The 21,696-nt window shown below is 36.4% G+C and overlaps 1 protein-coding gene across 2 annotated transcripts in view; it reads left to right on the forward strand.

The window, feature by feature from the left end:
• Pard3b (par-3 family cell polarity regulator beta) overlaps window positions 1-21,696 on the forward strand; it is a 986,773-nt gene that overhangs the window by 362,408 nt on the left and 602,669 nt on the right. For both annotated transcript variants that reach the window (XM_077803361.1, XM_077803362.1), the window contains one exon: window positions 12,055-12,226. In XM_077803361.1, coding sequence (XP_077659487.1) covers window positions 12,055-12,226 — 172 coding nt within the window. The remainder of the gene's footprint in view (window positions 1-12,054; window positions 12,227-21,696) is intronic.

The raw sequence follows: 21,696 nt of genomic DNA on the forward strand, positions 1-21,696 counted from the left end.
TTAAAGAGCACTTCCTTTGTATGCAGACACTCTGCTGCCTCCTACCCCATGTCACACACTTCCTGAGGTAGGCACCTGATAACAAGGGAGTGTTGAAGTCGGAACAGTAGCTTCTAATGATGGCTTTATCACTTAACTGACCATGTAAGCCATCTAATTTCTCATACTCCTGCCCCCATTTCAGAGATATTGATATAACTACTTCCTAGGGCTGTCAGGGAAAATAGGTAAGATAATATAATCTGATATGGTGTGCAATGAATATGGCAAATATTCTATCTATCTTCTTGTGTGTATGAAAAAATTAAAGCTCTGGGAAGCTAAAGAGCTTCCCTACAATTAGATGGTGATTCAATCCACTGAGAGAGTCTAACTCTGGAGTCCAGGTTACCATGCATTGGGGGGAGGGTACTGATAAATATAGAGACCTAGGGGATGGGCAGCAGCATAGATGTAGAGGGCATGATGCTGTATTTGGTTTCAGGCTACTGAAGACATTGTAAGGCCTAGGAAAGAAACCATGATGTTGTCCTGTAGGCAACCTAAAATAAACAGAAAATAACCTATTCTGCAGTTCTTTTGCATTGAAATGAAAAGAAACATCAGTGGATTTCCCTTTGATTCAAACTATCTTCTAAGCCAATTCTATATTTTCAGTGAATAACTATGAGCTCGAAGTCCAAGTGGAAGAATCCCCAAAGATTAAGGACTTTCCCCAAGAGGTCTCACCAAGTATATACTGAAAAATTTTCTTTTTTATTTAACCACAATCCAGGTACAAGAATTATAGTTCCATATACTCTGTCTTCTCACTGCTCTAGGTTTATTTGACTCAAGAATTCTGACTCCAGTTACCAAAAAGTTCACTTGGACAATAAGCAGATGTATAAAACCTGCCAAGGGAACTAGATATTTTATTCACTGGCCAACATATATTTTCCCTGTTGAGAAGTTGATGTGGGAGGTCAAATCACAATCAGAGGTTGTTTGGAGAAAACAAAATCAGCATAAGGGTTAAGCCACATGATTTTTGTGGGGCTACCTTCCTGGGCAGGTGCTTTGCTTAGGATTGCATGCTCTCACAAACCAAGGGCCCCTCACTTAGTTTGATCCTTTGCTGTCACCATCTTGAAATACTTCAAAGTATTGGATGATGGGCTTCATATTCTCATGATGTGCTGGGCCCTAGAAGTTTATATTCTCAATCATTTAACAATATTCATGCATTTAACAATCATATGCTGTGGTTCCCATATGTCTTTGCCCTTTTCCCATAAAAGACACTGCCAATGAGCAAGTCCGTCCCAGTTCTCCTGTGCTTTGTGACTTTCTCTTAACTCAATGACACACCACCACATTAGCCTCTTCACATCAGTTTACTGTTGTTCTAGGTATGTATTTTTCGGTTCATTTTGGGTATTTAGAATTTGACCATTCTCTGTTTACTTAATAGATTTAACTCTGTTCGAGAATTCATGTTTAATAATTCTTTGAAAAGTGTCCTGTATGTTACTTACATATTGTAGATGAAATAAATATTGTTTGATATTTGCAGGAAAGTAAGAATCATTGGCAGAACAGATTGGATGATGAAATAGAAACAAGAGCATTTTGATAAGAGAGAAGGATAGCTAGAAACCCAGGAGTCAGGCAATAGGACAGCTTAATCCAATAAACAATCAAAAGAATTGAGTGAGTGGTAAGGGTGTGTGTGTGTGTGTGTGTGTGTGTGTGTGTGTGTGTGCGCGCTGCACGTGCGCGCACGCGCGCGCACACACACACACACACACACACACACACACTTTTTATCCATCACTATCAATGGTCAGATCCTTTCTAGAGATTTTAACCGTTGGCAATTTGTGGGACACAGAGACAGCAGTTTATAGGAAAACCACAGAGATGATTGATAACTGGATAGTAGGGGATAATAGAAGGAAAACTGAAAGATAATAAAATATTTTTTTCCCTGGGGGGTACAGAAAATAACTAACATAATCGTAAAGTGTTCAGGCACTCAAAAGATTTTTAACATGAAATTTGTGAATTTGTTTTCTGCATTTCAATATTGGATTGATCATGTGGGAATTGAACAAAGAATTTGCAGAAATTAATGAGAAACACTTGGATTATGTAATCATTGAAATATTTGAATTTTATTTGTGCATTTCTTTCTTGTAATAGCTCTCATCCATCTGTATTTGTTTAGAATATGAATGTATGATTTAAAAACCAAAGGCCTATCAATCAAACATTTTCCACCTGTTCTCTCTTAAGGGACTATCAAAGCAGTAAATTAAATAAAACCAACATTGTTTAACTACTTGCCCTTCATAAAGTATTACTTGTTCCATGTGAGTGCCCATTTACAAAGGACCTTTGAAGATTTAATAAGAGTTTTAAGTGAAGGGAATACCATTTAATGAAAAATTTTACATCATAAAATTGAAAGGTAAACTGACAAAAAATTAAATTTGCAAATTAAAAAAACTTAATATGCTTAAAAAGTTCTTATACATGTTAATGAGTAATACAAGAAATGAAAAAGGAGGGCAAAGGGTTTGAACAATGCACTACAGAAGTAAAAATGGCTCATAAAGTTATTTTTAATGTCCCCAGTAATCAAATAATTAAATTTTAAGTAAGATACAATTTCATCTGCAAAATTAGCAATGATTGAAAAATAATAGCACTTAGTGTAGGGACTATGCAAAGATGAGCTATACTTTCATGTGTCTAGAATAGGAAAATGACAAAATTATCTATGATATGCTTGAAATATTCAGATAAGATATGAATTTTCTACATTTCTTATAGATTAAAATTAGGGAAAATTACTCTGAGGAAAATCCTAATTGAAAATATCAGAAGTCAAAATCACATGTTTTGCAGCATTAGTTAAGTAACATTAAGATGTATAAGTATATACCTCGAAGAGACGATGAGGGAAATCACTGAAATTTGATCCTTTTGTAGTTATGATCATTCTGTCCCTACTCTTTCTTACATACACACTATTTGCTGCAGGGAAGTTAGGGAGTTTGTGATTCCCACATCCTCCTCACCTACATTTTTGCTTTGAAAACAAAATTCCAAAGTAGTAAAGTAGAAATATGGCCCTTGGGTCTGGGAGTATTAGTGGAAGGACTTGTTTTAGGAAGCGAGTCTTGTCAATGGTCACAGAAACCTGGATTTTTGAGTCCAGTCCTAATTTCAAAACTTGTGTTCCTTTATTTGCTGTAAGTATGGCTCAGTGTGTTTCAACTTTTTGAGAAATAAATCATAATCATATGCCTATAGAATATATTCTAGTGCTTTAGCAAGAACTTTGTACTAAACTCATAAATGTACAGCTACCTTGCAAAGACCATCATTCTGTAATTAGAGACAAAAAACCTAAAATATAACTACGCTGGAAGAGGTAAAGTATCACCTGTTACTGTGAGGAAGGAGCAAGGACCTCAGCCTTCTTGTTCTACATCCCCAATTAGCGAGGCCTCATTCGATGTAAATTTCATACACCCACAATCATAATTACAAATCTTGACATTTAGATGCTCCCAAAGTCAACACCCATCTCAGCGGGTTAGCCACATTATCACCAGTGAAGGAGATGGAGAGCAATTAGAAGCTAAAGGAAAAGGTTAGCTCTACCTCTCCGATGAAGGAGCTCAGCAGCTAAGCCCACCTGCAATTGCAGTGTTAATTTTTTTAAATATTGGCTTTGAAGACTCGTCACCCATGACAAGGAAGGTCTTAGTCTAAATGGAATATTTAAGAGAAGTGCTTCCTCATCCCTCAATCATGCTGCATGCTGACCTTTTCATAGTCTCTACCTGTTGTTCAGCTGTCGTGAAATGCTGGAGAAGGTAGAACATCATTGGACCTGTCATGAGGTCAATCAGCCAGTGCTCAGACCAATTTGCTAAATGTATTTGTGCTAAAGAGTCTGCTCCCTAACTAATCTGACGAAATGTAGTACCAATTAATCACCAGCAAGATTTCAGGGTGTTGTGACCTTCCCCATATTTTGAGAACAGTTTCTGTTTTACCTGGACTTGAAGTAGCTCTAGCTCAAAACATGGGGCCACGTCAGGCACAATAGGAAACTGCCTGCCAAAACTTGTATTTTAGGGGTACCAAGATGACAGTCCAGGGGATGGGTGTGCCCATAGCATCTGCCTCAGGCCTATTTTTGACTATTCTGTATGGTTTGCAAACCCTAAATATATTCATACAACTCAGGTGCATGCAAAATATATCTCTCTGAAATTTTTAATGATATAGTAAGATCTCATTGTTTTTTCTATCAAGCTATCAATTCTTTAGAAGGTGTTAGATTTGTCATCATTTTCTAGAGAGGTTTATTATCTGAGAGCTCTTGGGTTGTCTTAAAAGCAGGGAGGTTTCTTTTTTCTTTTATAAAATAGACTGCTCTATTTGTAGCCAAGTCTCATAAATTAAAATACTTGTCAAAATAAATGAATAGTATGTTTGTTATATTCATGACTTAAAATCACATTTGATTGCTTACTCATTAATCCACAAAATTAAGCAATACACCCTGGATTGCAGTCATTAGTGCAAATAAGCAGGGTTCTTCTAACAGTCAGATGTCATGGAGAACACTGTACAGTTGTATTTGTTTCAAAACTAGGTATGTGAATGTACAAATTAGTTTTACAATTTCTAAAGGTTTCCTCTGGAAGAAAATCAAATACATAGATGTAGTCTACCAGAAAACAGAATTGGGATCATAGTAGACTAAATAGATTTTAGATGGAGAAATTATAAAATGCAATTTCCCATCAAAACTCAAGGATGGATAGGCTATTTTGCTGTGTATACATGGTTACACTGGAGCACACATGGTTATGGAATGACCTTTTCCTAATTGAATGGAAATCCAGGACACAGGGTGTCTACATAAAATGTAAGCCCTCTTATAACACAGTTTTACCCTCCCTTTTGGGTATAGCAGAGATCTTTGGTTGCCTATTTACCTGAGTGATTTTTTTCCACATACCAAGTATGATACCAGAAGATTAGAATACAAACACAGTCATACTTTAGTTCTCTAATCTACAAATTGAGGAGAATAATGCCTTTCTCAGAGAATTTCTGATTGATGTAAAATAATGTTTGTGAATACATTGAGCAATGCCTAGCCCATAATAAGAGCTATATAAGATTAAATATATTTTAATGATATAACACAGGGTTTCAACTAGTGGACAATTTACGTAGAGATAGAGGCAGGTGAATCAAAGATCCCCATGTTATATAACAGGAAGTGATAGAAGCCTGGATATGGAATAGTAGGAACACCTGGGAGCCTGGTTAAGGGGTTTGGATTGGAGTCTTGACCTTGAAAGAGTATGATGAAGAACTTGAAGCTGGACCAAGACCATGTCCAAATCTATATATTGGAAGAGTACTTGGTAATAGCAATGTAGTTGAATATAAGGGGATGTGAATCCAGACCCTTTCTGAATTCTAGGAGATGCAGAGACATGTCCAAAGGCAACCCCACATTTGATTGCAGAGAGACATCAGCCCTAGGTACCAGTGAGTTACTGCCTGCCAAGATTCATTGACTTAACCCTGGACGACTGAAGCTGCACTGTCCCTTGGCTAAGACATTACTAATAAGTATGTTTCTGAGACAATTTCAGCTTTGATTTTGGTTAGAAAATAGCTATTATGAGGAAATGCAGAATATAAAACTTAGCCAGTTGTACAACATCAAATATGGAAGTTGCAATGTTGTACATGTATGTATGCTTTATAATTCATAAAATATTTTTCTACATACTATTTTGTGATTTCTAATGTTGGCTATACTTGTTTCAGATATAACATTCTTTTTTAAATGCTGGTAAGATGTGTGTGATTTAGTTGAGAACAATTTAAAGAAAAGCCATTTGTGTGTGTATGTGTCCATGCATTTTAAACACCCAAACTTGTGTTCTGTCTTAATTTCCAATAATGCACACCTTCCTGAGACCTTCAAAGCCCTTGAGATTGGATAAAATTGAGGAGCTATCTAGCAATATGCTAGGTAAATGGCAAGTGAAGCCACCCAGTGGATTGGGATCACCTTTACGAATTTTCTAGCCTACTTAATCCAAGTATTTTATCTTCAATTTTCTTGTGTGTCTGTTATTTTTTAATATATGCAATCCAGGGGCAGCGGGAATATTATTATTGACAAGGCAGGTATATTGAGTTTTATAATTTCTGACATTTGTGTTATCCCAATGATGCTAGAAACTTGTCCTGGCTCCCATAACTGTGTGCTTTTCCCAAGGTGTCCCCCTCTTTCATCCACCACGAGGATCAGGGCTTTCTTGGCTGCCACCTGACCTCCATGGGATCCTTTGCCTTACCAGTATTGTGTGTGGTCAAGGGCACAGAGGAAAGGGCTTCTTAGGCTTCTCCTGCAAATAGTAGGTGTGAGTTGTGAGGGTGGCTTAATAAATTGTGAGCAAAGAAATTAAAGGATGCAGTAAACCCAAATTCAAGATTTTCTCCCACTCATCAAGTGATTACATTTTAAATTTTTATTCATATCACTCAGGGGAAAAATATCATTCAGTATAACCTGTTTAATGTACACCTGATGTCCTAGCAACTGACTACATACTTAAAGAGGTAAATGTATCTAGGGCTGAAATATGGGTAGTTTCTTAATAGGCATAGTTTTCATTGTTATGGGGCAATTTAAGTGGATGCCTCTTTAAAAAGTGATAAGGATAAATAGGGTTCTTATTATAGTTGAATAAATCGTGTTACTTTCTTTAAAATGAAGCTTAAAGCTGTAAAGTTTATAAAGACGCCTATTGCAATTTTTCAGTTTGAGGAGGAAAGGAAAATAGATTTATCTCATTTACTGAATATCCACTGAAGTATCTAAGAATCAGAGCCGCTGTGTACCTGCTCCACGGATGCTAGATCTGATGCTGGCATCTGATGAAGATGCTAATGTGGGCCTGCTAATTTTAAGAACCCAGATTAAATGTTTTTAGCTTGCCGTCAAACTCCTATGAAGGAAAAGAACCTACTTTGAAACCTTTGTTTAAAGTGGCATAAAATTAGTTCTCATAGCCAATTGTTATTTAGTTTCAGACAGATGCATACATTTAAATGAAATTCTGCAGTGCTTCAATCCCTCTCAAAGGTGATAATGTGTTTTCCCCTACTTGTGAAATTGTTGTAATTTCACAGTCTTACTTAGATTTAATTGTGTTTATTAAGATTTGAGACAAATGATTCCAATTTTGCTTTGTAGGATTTTTTCTCTTTGTCTTTTAATTTTACTTGATAGTGGTAACATGGAATGTGTAGAAAACAGCAAAAAATAGCAATACATTGTTAAGTTCAATAATTTAACCCAAAGAACTCAGTGCAGCAAAGAAGCCTTTCTTTATATTAGTTCATTAGTTCACTTGACATGTAATTAAAAGAGAGCCACATATTTCTCAGTGTAATTACTAATAAAATGATTTTATAAATGTAGTTTATTATGCTCTATGAGCATTTGGATGGCTCTTTTTTATTCTCTACATAGGCTAAGGATAATAACATCAGATTATAAAATCTCAGGCTATAAAAGTGACAGAATGCTACAAGTTGACAACAGAATAAACCACACCATGAATATTGAGGAACTTGGTAATAAATGCATGTGGTGGCATTTATTGTTAAAATATTTACTTGCCAGCATAAAAGCTACAGGCCTTGGTACTGTACTTCGAGTTATGGTCGGCACAGGAGAGACCGTGAAAGAGCAAGACTACATGCCCAAGGGTTGTGTGTTGTTGTGGGATGAAAAGTGAGACCAAAAAAAAAAAATAAGAATCAAAATTACCCATTTGATGCGTTTGATCTTGATACTTTCTGTGTTCCTCTGTCAATGCTGTGATGAAGAGATTAAAGAGAAACAACAAAGTAAAAGCAGAATAGGGATAAACAAGTCAAGTGGGACTACTCTGGAAGCCAGGGAATGATCACTGGGCTAGGAAAATAAGTTAAATTTGGCCTTCCATTGTGTACCTGTGGACAGGCTCTGTGCTAAGCATTTGGGCATATTAGGAATTTTATCAAGGAAATTAGCATTCTACTCCTGCCACTTCTCAGCCTCCACAAAACACAAACATGGACACAAGCATACCTTGCTAGTTGATGCATGACCAGCTAGACATTGATTAAGTTGCCTTACTGTTCAAGTATAAACACAGGTCTGAGTCCTTGAACAGATATTGGTGGTGCAAAGTTGCACATATCACCCGTGCAATCATATCTGTTATTCAACCATGAACGTTTTAAGTTATGCAAAATTATTTTACTTCTTTTTGATCTTTGAACTGTTGGCTTTTCTGAGCTGGAGATATAGGTCAGTGGTAGAGCACTTGCCAAGCATGTATAAGGTCCTGAGTTTGATGCTAAGCACCACAGGAAAAAAAAAAAAAAAAAAATAGTGGGGTATCTGGTGGAAAACCAGGCAGGGAGAACAGAAAATATAAAGACAGTGTGGTAGGAATGAAGATGATAGTGCAGAGGAATGGAGCCCAGGGAACTTAGGAGAGAATAATTGGAGGACAAGATCATATAAGTTATGGGGAGTCAAAGACCTTAATGGCCAGTGCAAGGACTTGGTCTTCTATCCAGGTGAGGTGGGTCTGGTCAGAGGAGACATGGTCTGACTTGTGTTCTAGCAAAATGGTTCTGGCTGCTGGTTTGAGTTTTCCTTCACTGAGGGAAAGAAGCCTGGGTAGAAATGAGGCCAGTCCAGAGGCTGTTGTAGTAACACAAGGAAATTATGGTAGCTGAGTCCAAAGTGGTGATGGTGCAGGTGGTAAGAAGTGGTCAGAATCTGAATTTTTTTTTTTTGAGATATCAAATGTGTCATGGGGTGACAGAGACAGAGCAATAAGAAGGGAGAGAGTTGAAGGATTACCACAAGTTTTTTTTTGCCTGAGAAATTTGGAAGAATGAAGCTATTAACTGGGATTCAAATGACCATGGGAAAGCTTTGGTTTTTGAGAGGTTAGGAACTTGACTGTCTGAGCCTGGATTTAGACATATGCACTTTAGCATTCTTTGAAACACAATCTGGGAAATGAAGAGGAATAAGCAAAGGGAAATTTAATAAAGGCCCTGAAAGCTGAAGTACAACACAAGGGATTGTGAGGTACCAGAAGGCAAGCGAAGAAAGTGCAGACCAGAAGACACCCAGAAGATACAGCCGCAGAGGAACGCATCCAAATCAATCATTGCCTGTTTGCATTTTGTGTGAAATTTAGGTTATTACACCTCCTGAGGTGTCTCAAAATTCCTTTGCAAGCCACAGAAGTTTACTGTAGGTGTAACCTTTTCATGAATGTGTGAATATGTTTAAAAGCAGGTAAGTAAGCTAGGCCATGTTCATGCCCTGGATGCTCTGGAAACCAGCATGCCTTCTGTTGAGGGACCAGAGTGCAGGTTCATGCTAATCACTGCATCTCTGAAGCACTGTCTTCTGGGAACACTGCTGCTCAGTAAGGTAGGTGTTCCAATGAATCAAGTAATTTAGTTAACAAGAATCTACAATGTGCAATTTCAATGAATTATCCGTTGGACACAAGTCTATGTGCACTGCAAATGTTGAGATGAAGACTAGATGGAGAGAGCCTCTCAGCCAGCACCTGGAAGACAGTGATTTAGATGGGCACCACAGATTCAGGAACTGGTTCTCCTTTTCCCAGGACTCAAGACTTTCTTTCATCCAAACCAAGTTTAGCTGAAGAAATTCCTAGCAATCATGTGAATGGGAGACAGGTTACATAATTAATTAATCAAAGAGAATATGAGATTTGGGGAATACCCAGGTCTCTCTGTTATTATCTGCAAGAAGAGTCATGTATTTCTGTATCACCCAAAACTGAAGTTTATATTATTTAGGATATTAGGCCTTTATGAACAAAATATAAGTATTCTACAGTGTGGTCACTTTTTTTTTTTTTGGCTTTTTGGTTTTGAAAAAGGTCACATTATGATCTGAAACCCTGGGTTGGGAATAAAAAAGACTTGATTCTATTACCAGATACCATTTAGTCTATGACCTTGGGAAACAAAATCTCCAAAGTGCTATGTTCTCCCATTTGACAAATAGGTATACTATGGTTACTAAATATGCTATAACCTTGTGTGAGTATAATGTATGGAAAACAGTGAAGTATTGTTAAAAGAAAATGCATAGGTAATGTGATTTAACTTATGAGTTAACAATTTTAGGTTTTTGTGTTATACTTCTGATTCATATTCTATTTCTCTTTACCATAATATTTAAAGCACATGGATTATGCTGCAGTTAAGGATGTAGCAAGAGAGAAAAGTACAACGTATTAAACAAAACTCTTCACAGTGCCAATACAATTTACCACTGCCTAGTTGATTGTATATAGAAATTAACATCATTATTATGTGTTAGAATTCACCAGTATGCAAAGTTGAAGTTATACTTATGGTGTAGAAATGGTGATGAAAATAGCAATTCCATCAAACTTTTTAAAAATTGATTTTATTTTCCTTTTCAGGATTTAAGGTGTTAAAACTTTTCATTTTGGCCAGATGATTAGAAAGATATATAGATCCACTGATTATTTTTATACTAGAATAATCTTTCATTATTAATCCATTTGAGTCTTATCTCAAATCAGTTCATCAGTGCTAGCAATTAAAAATAGAAAATGCTTGTGCTCAATTTCAAGAATTAAAAAGAATGCCTTGGGAGCAAGCATTTCTTTTCTGTGGTGAGGATTGTTGGATTCTCCAATTAAAGAAGTCTCCATCCTGGAAATGAGTAGTCAATTATGAAAATTATTTTTGAATAGCCAATTTACATATCCCTAATTGTATTCATTTCTTTTGAAAGACCAAATTGGAATTTATGATGTTTTGATTGGTTACCCCCACACTTGTGTTATTAATACTATTGCCAAAAAGTTTCCCCCGATGAATGGGGCTTTGAGTGCCTTTCCTGAATAAATGTTTGAATCATAAGTAGGTTTGTTTTATTTAATGAATGAAAAATATCAAAAGATTTACCAGCAGTTTTCACATTGACACTCGCTGTACTTCATTGAATTGACAGTAGCATCTCTAGCTTCTTCATGAACTTGTGTTGGACTTTTCTGCGTCAGCTATTGAGAAACCTATGAAGTTCCTCTATGGTGGGGTAACCTGTTGGCTAACAACGCAGTCTCACTGGACCTGCCCTTAGGACTTGTCTGCTGTCTGCATGACTAGTACAAATTTTAAAATATTTTGCTGTTATTTAATGAAAAATGACTTGGAGAAGACATTTCAAGTTTTTGAATTAATGATAAGCATTCTCTTTTATGAAATAAAATTAAGAAGAAAATGGATATAATTAGTTTAAAAATGTGAAGGTTTAGTCTCATTGCATTAGCATCCATTGAAGTTAACCTAGTCCACTCAGAGTCAATCATGAAAGAAAAGAATAATTTGAATAAGCATGGAAAAAATTTGGGTATCTACATATACAAGATAAACACAAACTGTTTACAAACAATCTGTAAGAATGTGGGGATTTAGTTGTGTCTAGAAGGACAGATATAATTGGGATTTTGTAATGTGTCTTAGCCTTTGAGTCTGGAATGTTTATGTTCAACTTTTGTAGATTTAACTTTCATTTGGGGGAACATTCTTGAAATAAAGAGATAATGAAGTCTTTTTAGGGATATTAGAGAAAAAGTGGTAAGGGGAAGAGGCAGCCATTTCATTCCTTTAAGAGAGGTAGCCAAAATTGGTTCTCTATTTTAGGAATAGACAAAATAAACAAAAGAACAAACCATTCATTATGTCCTGACCATGGTGTTTATAGACATAATATTATTGAAGAATTAAGAGTTGTGGTACAGTAACATTCAAGTTTCAAGACTGAAGAGGACATTTTCTTTAAAATCAAATAAAGATCACAATCAGCTAGATACAGTGTCCCTTAGATATGTGTGTCCTATAAAGTAATTAGTGTTGTTGGACTTTTTGTAGCTGATTGCTGTGTTTGATGAACAAGAACCTCTCCACAAGTTTGAGAGCCCCAGCGGAAACCCTGCAGATCGGCAGAGCCCAGATGCTATTGAGAAAGAAGTGGCTGCCCAACTGGCCAAATTTAAACCAATTGGTGGGGAAATCGAAGTAACCCCTTCTGCTCTGAAATTAGGTATGTGTATTTTTAGTGGTATGCTTTTCCCCTGGTTGAAAACACATCATCTTATTGACTGTGTGGCTTTTATCCTATTAATATTTTTTTCTTAAAAAAATGGCTTTTCCTTTTCTCTGAAAAATTATATATATATATATAATATATTTGCAGCTGCTGGTGCTCAGGTAAGTAGATGCATTTTTTTTCCTTGAACTGAAGTGAAGGTGAATCTGAATTGTATGTCCTTGAAGAAATATCGGGGGTGGGGGTGGGGGGAGTCAGACTGTAAATGATGAGGTTGACTGTATCCTCTGAGGATCACATAAAAAAAGTTCCTGAAAAAAAAAGTCATTTGGAGGAGCTAAGGGTTACCAAAGAATCCATACTAGAAATAAAGGTCAGTTTCTTTCTTAGCCATCTTCTTTTTCTTCTAATATATATCTCAGACTCTGGGGAAAATATTTTGAAGTTAGTTTTGAAATTCTTTCCTGCTGCTTTATTCAAACAAGGACAATTCATCTGGTGATTTTTGCTCAGAATTCTTTTTCATGATATTTGTTTTGAAGGTGTTTGTAGAAAGAGAAAATAGACATTCTTGTAAAGTTTTTATCAATTTACAACTCCCAGAGAAAATCATATCAGTTTTTGGTGATACTTCTTAGAAGTTTAGGTCAGTTTAACAGCATGAAGTTTTTGAAAACCCACCAATATTTTGGTACTTAATTTGTATTCCTGTTGAATGTGTTCACACCATTCTGAGAATGTTCAATGCATCTACCAGAGTTTAATTCTCAGACTTGAAGGACAGGCATTTCCCATGTCAAAAAAGGAATCTTACACTTTTGAAAGCACAGCATATGTTTAAAATTGCAAAAGCTGTACATAAGACTTAATTTCCCTATTTGAAATAAAATATATACTATTAAGTTGATTTTACATATAACCACACTAAATAAACATGTTGTGTCCTGATTTTCTGAAAAGTATCTCAATGTCCTTTTTAAAACAAATCAAATAAAAAATAATGACCTGTGGTCTTCATGATTTTCCTCCATCTTTTGGAAACCCAGCTAGTGAAGCAGTCTGCTGGAGTAAGGGTGTTGGAAGGCTCCGTGGCAGCTTTTCTTCCTCTGCAGCCAGGCTGCTGGCTTCAGCAACCTTGCAGCCCCATCATTTATTTGCATAATGGATGCCTTTTTATCCATTATGCAAATGGCATGAGAGGAAAATTAGGCAGTAAGGGAAGACGAAAGGAGAAAATTGCTCTTGCTTGTTTAGATGTTCTATTTATAAGCAAGTTCTAGGGTCTTCAAAAGTCTGCACCTCAGAGTAACCCCTGTGCCTGGAAATTTGTGTTTACCTTTCTCTTGTAAGTTTTTTCAGGAGAAAATTTTGTTTTGTTTTCCCTTAGCACTTTTGCATTTCTTTGTTTGGACCATCTGAGCAACATTAGCAATGTTGAGTACAAGAAGAAAGTGAGCTGAGGTCCCCCTTCTTTAAAATTAGGCTTTCAGTTTTCCCCACACTGACTACAAGACAGGGATAGAAGATAATACTAAACGGGGGACTACATGCCAGGCACTGAGCTGAAGGCAGTGCTCTGAGTAACCTAAACACTTGACTCAGAATGACTCATTTCAGTCCCATGATACCTAATGAGATTTTTTTTGTTCACACAGCTATTAGGTGACTAAGCCAGAATTCGAACACTTGATGGTTCCAGTGTCAGGAACCATTTTACTGTTCTGCCTCTGAATAAGCTACTCATAATATAATAAATTGATATAACTTTCCTGGAGTTTACTTTGTGAATATATACCAAAATCTTGAAAAGGCTAACTAAATTCCTTGGCTGACAAATCCAATTGCACTTAATGAAGGATTAAATGATGAGATTAGCTAACACTCACTTTTGGGTGATTAATTATTGCCTTCCAGCCTTTTGGCCCAAACCCTTGGCATCCTCTCCATCTTCTCTTTTTGCCCCCACCATCCTCCCTTCTGTGCTGCTTAGCTTCCGTGTCCACAGCCAGGGTGTAGGCCAGAGATTCATCATCTGTTACATCCTTGCAGAGGCCTCAGATGGACCTTTTCCCTTACAGTGCCTGACCTCTTCAATCCCTGCTGATGCCAGGCTACCTTTCTAAATCACAGATCTGATTATGTACTCCTCTGCCTAAACAACCTTTGGTGTCTCCCTATTGTTCCAAGAACCATGTCCAAATTCATTAGCAAGCCAGTGTACATGGTTTCTCTGAATTGGCTGGAGGAATTTGGACAGAGATAATTATAGATTAAAAAAAATCATTCCTTCTCCATCTTCATGGTTTAGCAGATTGATTTTTTTTTTCTGGAACTTAAAGAACACAGTAAACACACATTTATCAGGTTTTCAGATACAGAAGTAAAAAGAGGAAAGCAAAACAGCCAGCTCTGGTGTACACCCTATTCCTGGCCTCAGGGCAGGACTTGGTCACAGGCCAGGCATCTCAGGATGGAGTGATATGGTTGGCAATAGATGTAGTGTTTGTGGCTTTTCTGGGAGTGACCCGGTGGGTTGTCAGATCTACACTGAAGTTCCCTCTAGATGCAGAATGTGAGAAGGCAGGCAGAGGAGGACAGGGCTTGTATTCTAGCAACCCACCATGACAGAGTGATTATAAAGTACAAGTCACTGAACCCCAGGCCTTTGTTGTTATTCACCACTTAGCTCCCACAGGCCATTGGAACTGGTTGTACTTCTTCCACGAGTTCTTTCACCCAGGCTGGAACAGCAGATGCAAGGCCTAATTCTTGCTAGTTTTCTCATGATTAAGGCCCATTCAATAAAATAGAAATTTTACTCAGTGCCTGCTTACATGCTTTTTTACTTAAGGCAAAAGAATTTTAAAAAAATATTAGGAATCAACATATTTTTACATCTAGGCCATGCTGTCACTATAAATTTATCTGTTTTACTGGCTTACGAAATTAAAATATTTTCAATGTTCAGTAAAATTTTTGTATCTCCTTTTTCAACCCAAGATAGCTCTGAACAGGGCAGAGGCTGTGGCTCAGTGGCAGAGCGCTGTGAGGCACTGGGTTTGATCCTCAGCACCACATAAAAATAAATGAACAAAATAAAGATATTGTGTCTATGTAAAACTAAAAAATAATTTTAAAAAGATAGCTTTCAACAATATTCTCATAAAAACTAATAACTTTTCCTATATGGTGCATAAAGAGATTGTCCCTGTTATCCTTCCTTTTACCTCCAAGATGAAATACCTTATACACAGGATACTTATTGCATGAAATTCATTTGCACTGGCTCTTTGTGACCTAGCTGCTTCCTCTTTGCCCACCCTTCTTGCTGGCCACCCTTCCATGGCCAACATAACCTGTAAACATCGTGAGTCACTTGCCATTTCCCAAATTGACTACTTTCAAACCTCTGTGCCTTTGCAAGTACTGTTCCCTTTGCCTGCCTTGCCCCTGCAATTCTGTTTTATTTTTTAACCTGATTAAAAAATGCATCTTTTAAGCCCAAACTCAAATATGACCTTGTTTATAAAGACTTGTTCAAATGTTTGAGAATAGTATCAGAAGTGTACAATAAATATATTTTTAAATATTCATTCAGCAACAAAGAGTCACAAAGGTGAACATCAGAAATCTTCTACCAATCTAAAGGGGTTTGTGGTTTCATGCCCTGTATGTTAATAGGGCATATACATATGAAATATATTTAATTAATATATAGGATATATATTTAAACATATATATAAGTATATATATATATATATGTAATTGGTAAGCAGAGTTTTAAATCAAGTGGGCAACTGCATAGTTCCAACCTCATTTATCTAAATTATTTCCTACCATTCCTTTTCTAACAGATTTTTTTTTAATGAAATGACTGAATAACTGAATCCTGACTTAGTCATAACTAGAATATTATCCAACACTTTAAGATTCTATGTTTTTTTGAAACTGTCCAATGCCCTTTACCATATACTTTAGATATTGATAACCTAAGAATTTACTTAAAAGAAGATACACAGTGGACAAAACACTAAGAGTAATAGCAAAAAGTCATATTTAGAGAATTCATTTGCATTTTTAAATCACCTAGTTTAAGGATTTTCCAATTCTTGACTGTGGAACTAACCCTGTAGTTTTTCTGAGCATATTTCAGTGATTCAACAAATATTTAATTCTAGTGTTTTGAATCAGTGGAACCCCACCTTCAGTTCCCCCAAAGGGATTCTGCAGCCATAGCCTGAGGTTGCCCCAAATCCCTGTCCCTTGAGAAATAGTGATATGGAGCTGGTCCCAGACCAGTATTTGAACTAGCTGTATGTCCTAGGAAAGTCATTTCACCTGCCTCTATCAGGACAACATTTTTCTTTTTTCCAAATAAAAAGTAAAGTAGAGAAGGACACATTTGGATTTCTACAAAAGTGAAAACTCAGAATCAAGGACATCAGGCTACCATCTCTTGTGTCTTCACCATATTCTCTGGGCCACATTTTCTTATCTATAAAGCAAGTCTATCTTGCTCCAGTGGACTGTGATCATCCCAGGAGTATTTCATTAATACCAAGCTGAGTTTGAATTTAACTCCATGTTCCTGTCAATTTATCTCCCATGGTCCAATTAATTAGTAGTTTTATTTTGTGCCTTTTGATAATTTTTCTCAGTGCTCCCTGATTGAAATTTGTTATTTTGAGTTCAAGCTTGCACAAGAAAATATTTCTTTAGTTATAATTATTTTAGCAATGCAATTTCAATAGTGTTTCAAGATAAAAAGAACTTTAAATTTGGCTGTTGCCACTTGTGTGATCTTTGTTACCTAGATGTAAAGCAATCTGATTAAAGTTAGGAGCGAACTAGTATGAGCTTTATTTTCCTCTTTGTGTTAAACTTTGAAGATGAGCTACTTTCTATTTGAAAGTGATTCTTGTTTCTGAGACTTGAAAGGTGCCTCCGATGCTTTATTGTTTCCTTGTGTGTTTGTGCTTCTTCAAAACAGAAATGGAAATTATGATTATATGTTTGTTATAATATCATTATTTTCAAAACACTGAGTCCCCTCCTCTTTATTTTCAGTAGTTCTCAGAAAATATTGTGTAGCCACAGATTATTGTTGGAAATTGTAACTATTTTCTATCTGATTTTGAATAACTCACCACACAAAGGAAACATATGGGAACATTTTTCTCATTTCTTAAGGAAACCAAATCCCTTTATGGCAGTGATCCTCAGGAAAACATAAAGAAGGAGGAAGTTTATTCCTTTAATTAGGCTGCAGTGTCTAAGTAGCTGCTGTGCCCATAATGTGAGTTTAAGTATTGGCATCTGATCCTAGACAAACACACTCACACCACACACATAGCAGAACTTAAGCTCAGGGATGGGTTATGCTTCTGATGGAGCCTTTGAATTCTCACTACAAAGCACGTAAGCACGTAGGGTTCCTTATTGCTGGAAGCTCTGCTGTTGGCTTCAAACCCAGGGTTAAAATTATCAAGGAACTGAGGTCATTTGCTTGGATGAATCCATAAGTCATAATTTGGTAATTGTGTTTCATCCTATTTGTTTGCTGTTGAGGCTGATTATTCAAAAGTTAGCAGCTATAGAATAGCTTTTCTTTCTTTTCCTCTTTCTTCCCTGGAAGTCTGGTGGTTACTTTTTTTTTCCATGAAGGCTTAGATGAATGATGTTGTAATTAGCTATGGTAACCTTGCTGAGCTATCATCAATCAGTCATAGCCATAGAGTCAACAAAATGTATGTGTGTTTTCTGGCAAGTCAATCAGGACGAAGAAGGTGACAGCATTTCTAACCTATTTTGGGCACCATTCTTCTTTTGCTATTGTTGTTTTAGTTTTTATTTTAGTTTTTGTTTTCAGAATAGGTGAAGGGCTGCTTTGGGAAATAAACATTAGTGTGTTCACTAAATATCCAAATTTTTGAAAATACTTTGGTAAAGGGCCAAAGATGCTATTTAATTGAAAGAATGAAGTCAATGCCTGAAGACAAGCAGCTGCTAACAACTATTAGAAGTTAATCACCATACAGGAGTAATTTTTGTTTGTCTTGAGGGAAGTCCAAATAGAACTAATATTTTTAATATGCAGTTTTTAATATACCTGACATTTTTAATATACCTGCAGCATATCTATTGGCTAAATTTGGCACCTAAATTGGTAATAAGTCGGTCATGCTCTGATAGAAAATCCAGAGGAAATTTACATAGAACCAAAAGTATAAGAGAGCACCTGAAAAGCAAGCTTTCATTCTTGTTCCTTTTCAGCTGTATTTTATCAGTAGATTATATGACCTCTAAAAAAACACAAGAGTTCGCCATCTCCCCTTTGGCCTCTTACTGCTGCTGGACCCACACTGAGATGGAGTCTACAGATCCTCTAATAAACAAACGGAATGAAAGGTCACCTTTCCTACTGTTCATTTGATATTAGACCCCTGGGTTTTTAAGCCTCTTTTGCAGATTGCTTTTAATGGTAAGGCCAGTAAGGCCATGTTTACAGAGGCCTTGTCCCTAAGTAGTGAAAATATTCTCAGCAATGCTGTCATATTCACCTTCTTATACTGCCCTGTACTCCTGATAAAATGATTTTTGCGGTGTGTCCTCTTAATAAAAGAAAGAGAAGAAACAAACAAAAACCAATGCATGCACCCACTATTTCTTCTCCCCCAGTTTTAGGTACTTGTGAGGCAGCTCAGCCCAACCATGGAGAATTGCCCTTTGGTCTCTCTGTGGAGCCTACCAGTGTTTATTGTAGCATGCTTTTATATGTCTATTATAGCATGCTTTTGAATATCTTACCTATATTAAAATTTGTTAAATACACCTCAAATTTTAAACCTGTAAATCTTTGTGGCCATAAAATAGATTATATTTTCTCATACATTTCTAATCACTCCTAAACAAATTATTTATAACCAACCTGATTTTCTTCTGTAGTCTGTATTTCAGCAGTCTTGCTAAGAATTCAATATAAGGTAGAGTCTTTTCCTCTGACAGAAATATAAGGTTTAGCTGTTTGGAATTTCTTTCCCCAAGAGTATGCACGTGGGCACATTCACATGATTCTTATTTTCTTTATGCCCAGATGGGCAAAGAAAAAAACCCACTAATTTAATTATTTACAGAAGATCCATCTTAAGGACAAGTCACTCAGAGTTGGACACGCTTTTGTGACTGGCTCAGGATTTTCTCATTTGCTTTGTCTGATAAAGTTATGTGATAAATTACGCCCCAATATATATACACATTTGGCTATTTCCCTTTTTTGTACCCTCTTTGAAACTTTAACCAATACCTTGGTTTGGCCCAATGAAAGTAAAAAAATACAGAAACAGCTTGATCTGTTCATTCTCACATCCAAGGCGATAAGGAAAGTGACAGCCTGTGCTTAGCAATGGCCTTAAAAATAAGCCCTCTTTTGTTTACCGTTCTTTTAATATTTACCAGATAAAGGAGCAGGACCTCCCAGACAGCCCCACCACACCCTGTCTATTTATCTCTGAAATAATGTATCCTTCCTCTGGAACCCAGAAATAGCCCTCATTCTGTTTGTTCATTTACTTGATGAGAAAGTTTTTGAGAGGTATCAGAAAACACAGGTAACTTTCTAAAATACCAAAATAAATTCTGATCGCTGTTTTGTGTAAACATGAGACTGTGTGTAAACTCCTCAAGCTCCTTTACAGATGGAAGAAATTTGGGACTTTATGTTTCTTCCCCCCCCCCGTGTGTAAAAATTAGAGGAAAGGAAATTATGTGGTACATCTTATATTTTCCTTTTGTTTAGATGGAAGACTGGGCTATGGTAACTGAATGCATGTATGTGGAATATATTGGGATCAAGGAAAATGAATAGGCTCTTTGCCTTGCCACAACCTATTTAAAATCTTAACACATATATTTGGTATCTTAAGATAATATTGACTAAAATAAGCCATTACTTCAATGTCCATATTTCTTAAAACTGTTAGGAAAGATGACATTTCTAAAGTCTTTTTGCACTATTTGTACTAAAAAAATGGCTACATAGCAGCAAGCTGAGTGGCCTGGTGTCATCTGGGTGCTGTGTAATTGTGATGATCAATTAAACCCTACTTGTGTTTTTAAAACAAATAGACTCTCTTCCCCCCAGAGATCTGAAAGCATGAGGCAAACTTCTTGTTTTAGTCACAGTTCAGGAATAATGTCCTTTGACCTCATGACTTTAATTCTGTGTTACAGTTAACTGCCTCTGTGGCAGAGGGTTTAGCATCTGCATAGCTAACATCTGCTCTTTTAAGAAGATTGGGCTTAAGAGTCTAGCTATAGAAATCAGTATATCTGGTGTCAATGCTAGAGAAAATGGTGATGTGCCTGTCACTGGCTTCAGTTAATCAATAATTATTTATTGATGGCCTGGTAGATGAAAAGCATTCTGCCGGGCTACCAGAGGAATATAAAATAACATAAGTCATAAACTCATTCCCCAGCATCTTGCAATCTCGTTGACTTTAAATAAATTACAAGGTGATTTTCTTAACTTTGTTAAGATTCCATTTTTTAAATTTATTACTGTTGTTATAATACTGCAGAGCATACAATGACAAAACCTTAGAGATGAAAAGATCTTGCCTCATAAGTTAATTAAGATGTTCACAAATGCTTTATGTGTGTGCTATTAGTCATGTGCAATTTCTTCCCATAGCTTGGTTAATTGTCTTTTATTTGGGTCTTCAGTTGATGGAGAGGTAAATGGCAATAAAATTTCAAATTTTTAGTCTGCTTGTGATACTACAATATTTGAATCTTCGTGACTCTCTAGTTTTGGACAGTGTTGATTTTATCTCCAAATTAGCAGTAAGAAATATCTGAGATTCCCAAAACCTTCCACAACCCCAGTCCTGTCCTCTGTTGCCCAAATGAGGTCTCCACAAATCACATGGCTTGATAGTTGATTCTCTCTATCTGCCCATACATCCGTGTATTCATCCATTCACATATCCATCCATCCTTCTCTCTAAAGACACTCCAGTCAAATTCGGACTTTTAATTTTAGGTAGTGAATATGGAGCCTGACTCCTACTCTGGTTAGCCTAGCAGGTGCATTATTGATAAGAATTAATTCTTCCTAAAAAGAAAGTAGATGTCTGGGACCTACTCTTAACTACCTTTTCACTCAGCCCCATGAAAATCACTGACTAGGCACCCCAAGAGTGATCTTTCCTGCTTCCAACCTGTATATTACCTCACCCTAATTTATTTGTGAGTTACAGAGAGATTTAAGCAAATTATGTTTTCAGTCCCTCTAATCATCATTCTCTGGTTGAGGGTCTAGATTACTTAAACATGATTGTCCTGTATGTGAACTGTTCTACATTCTGCACTGCATTACAAAGGAGACACTTAGAAGATTACCTTGGAGAAGTTTGGAGAATAAGTTTCACATCCTTTTTCCTCTTTTCAGACCAATGATCACC

This window comes from Urocitellus parryii, chromosome 1, assembly GCF_045843805.1.
Source record: "Urocitellus parryii isolate mUroPar1 chromosome 1, mUroPar1.hap1, whole genome shotgun sequence".
NCBI classification, from domain to species: domain Eukaryota; kingdom Metazoa; phylum Chordata; class Mammalia; order Rodentia; family Sciuridae; genus Urocitellus; species Urocitellus parryii.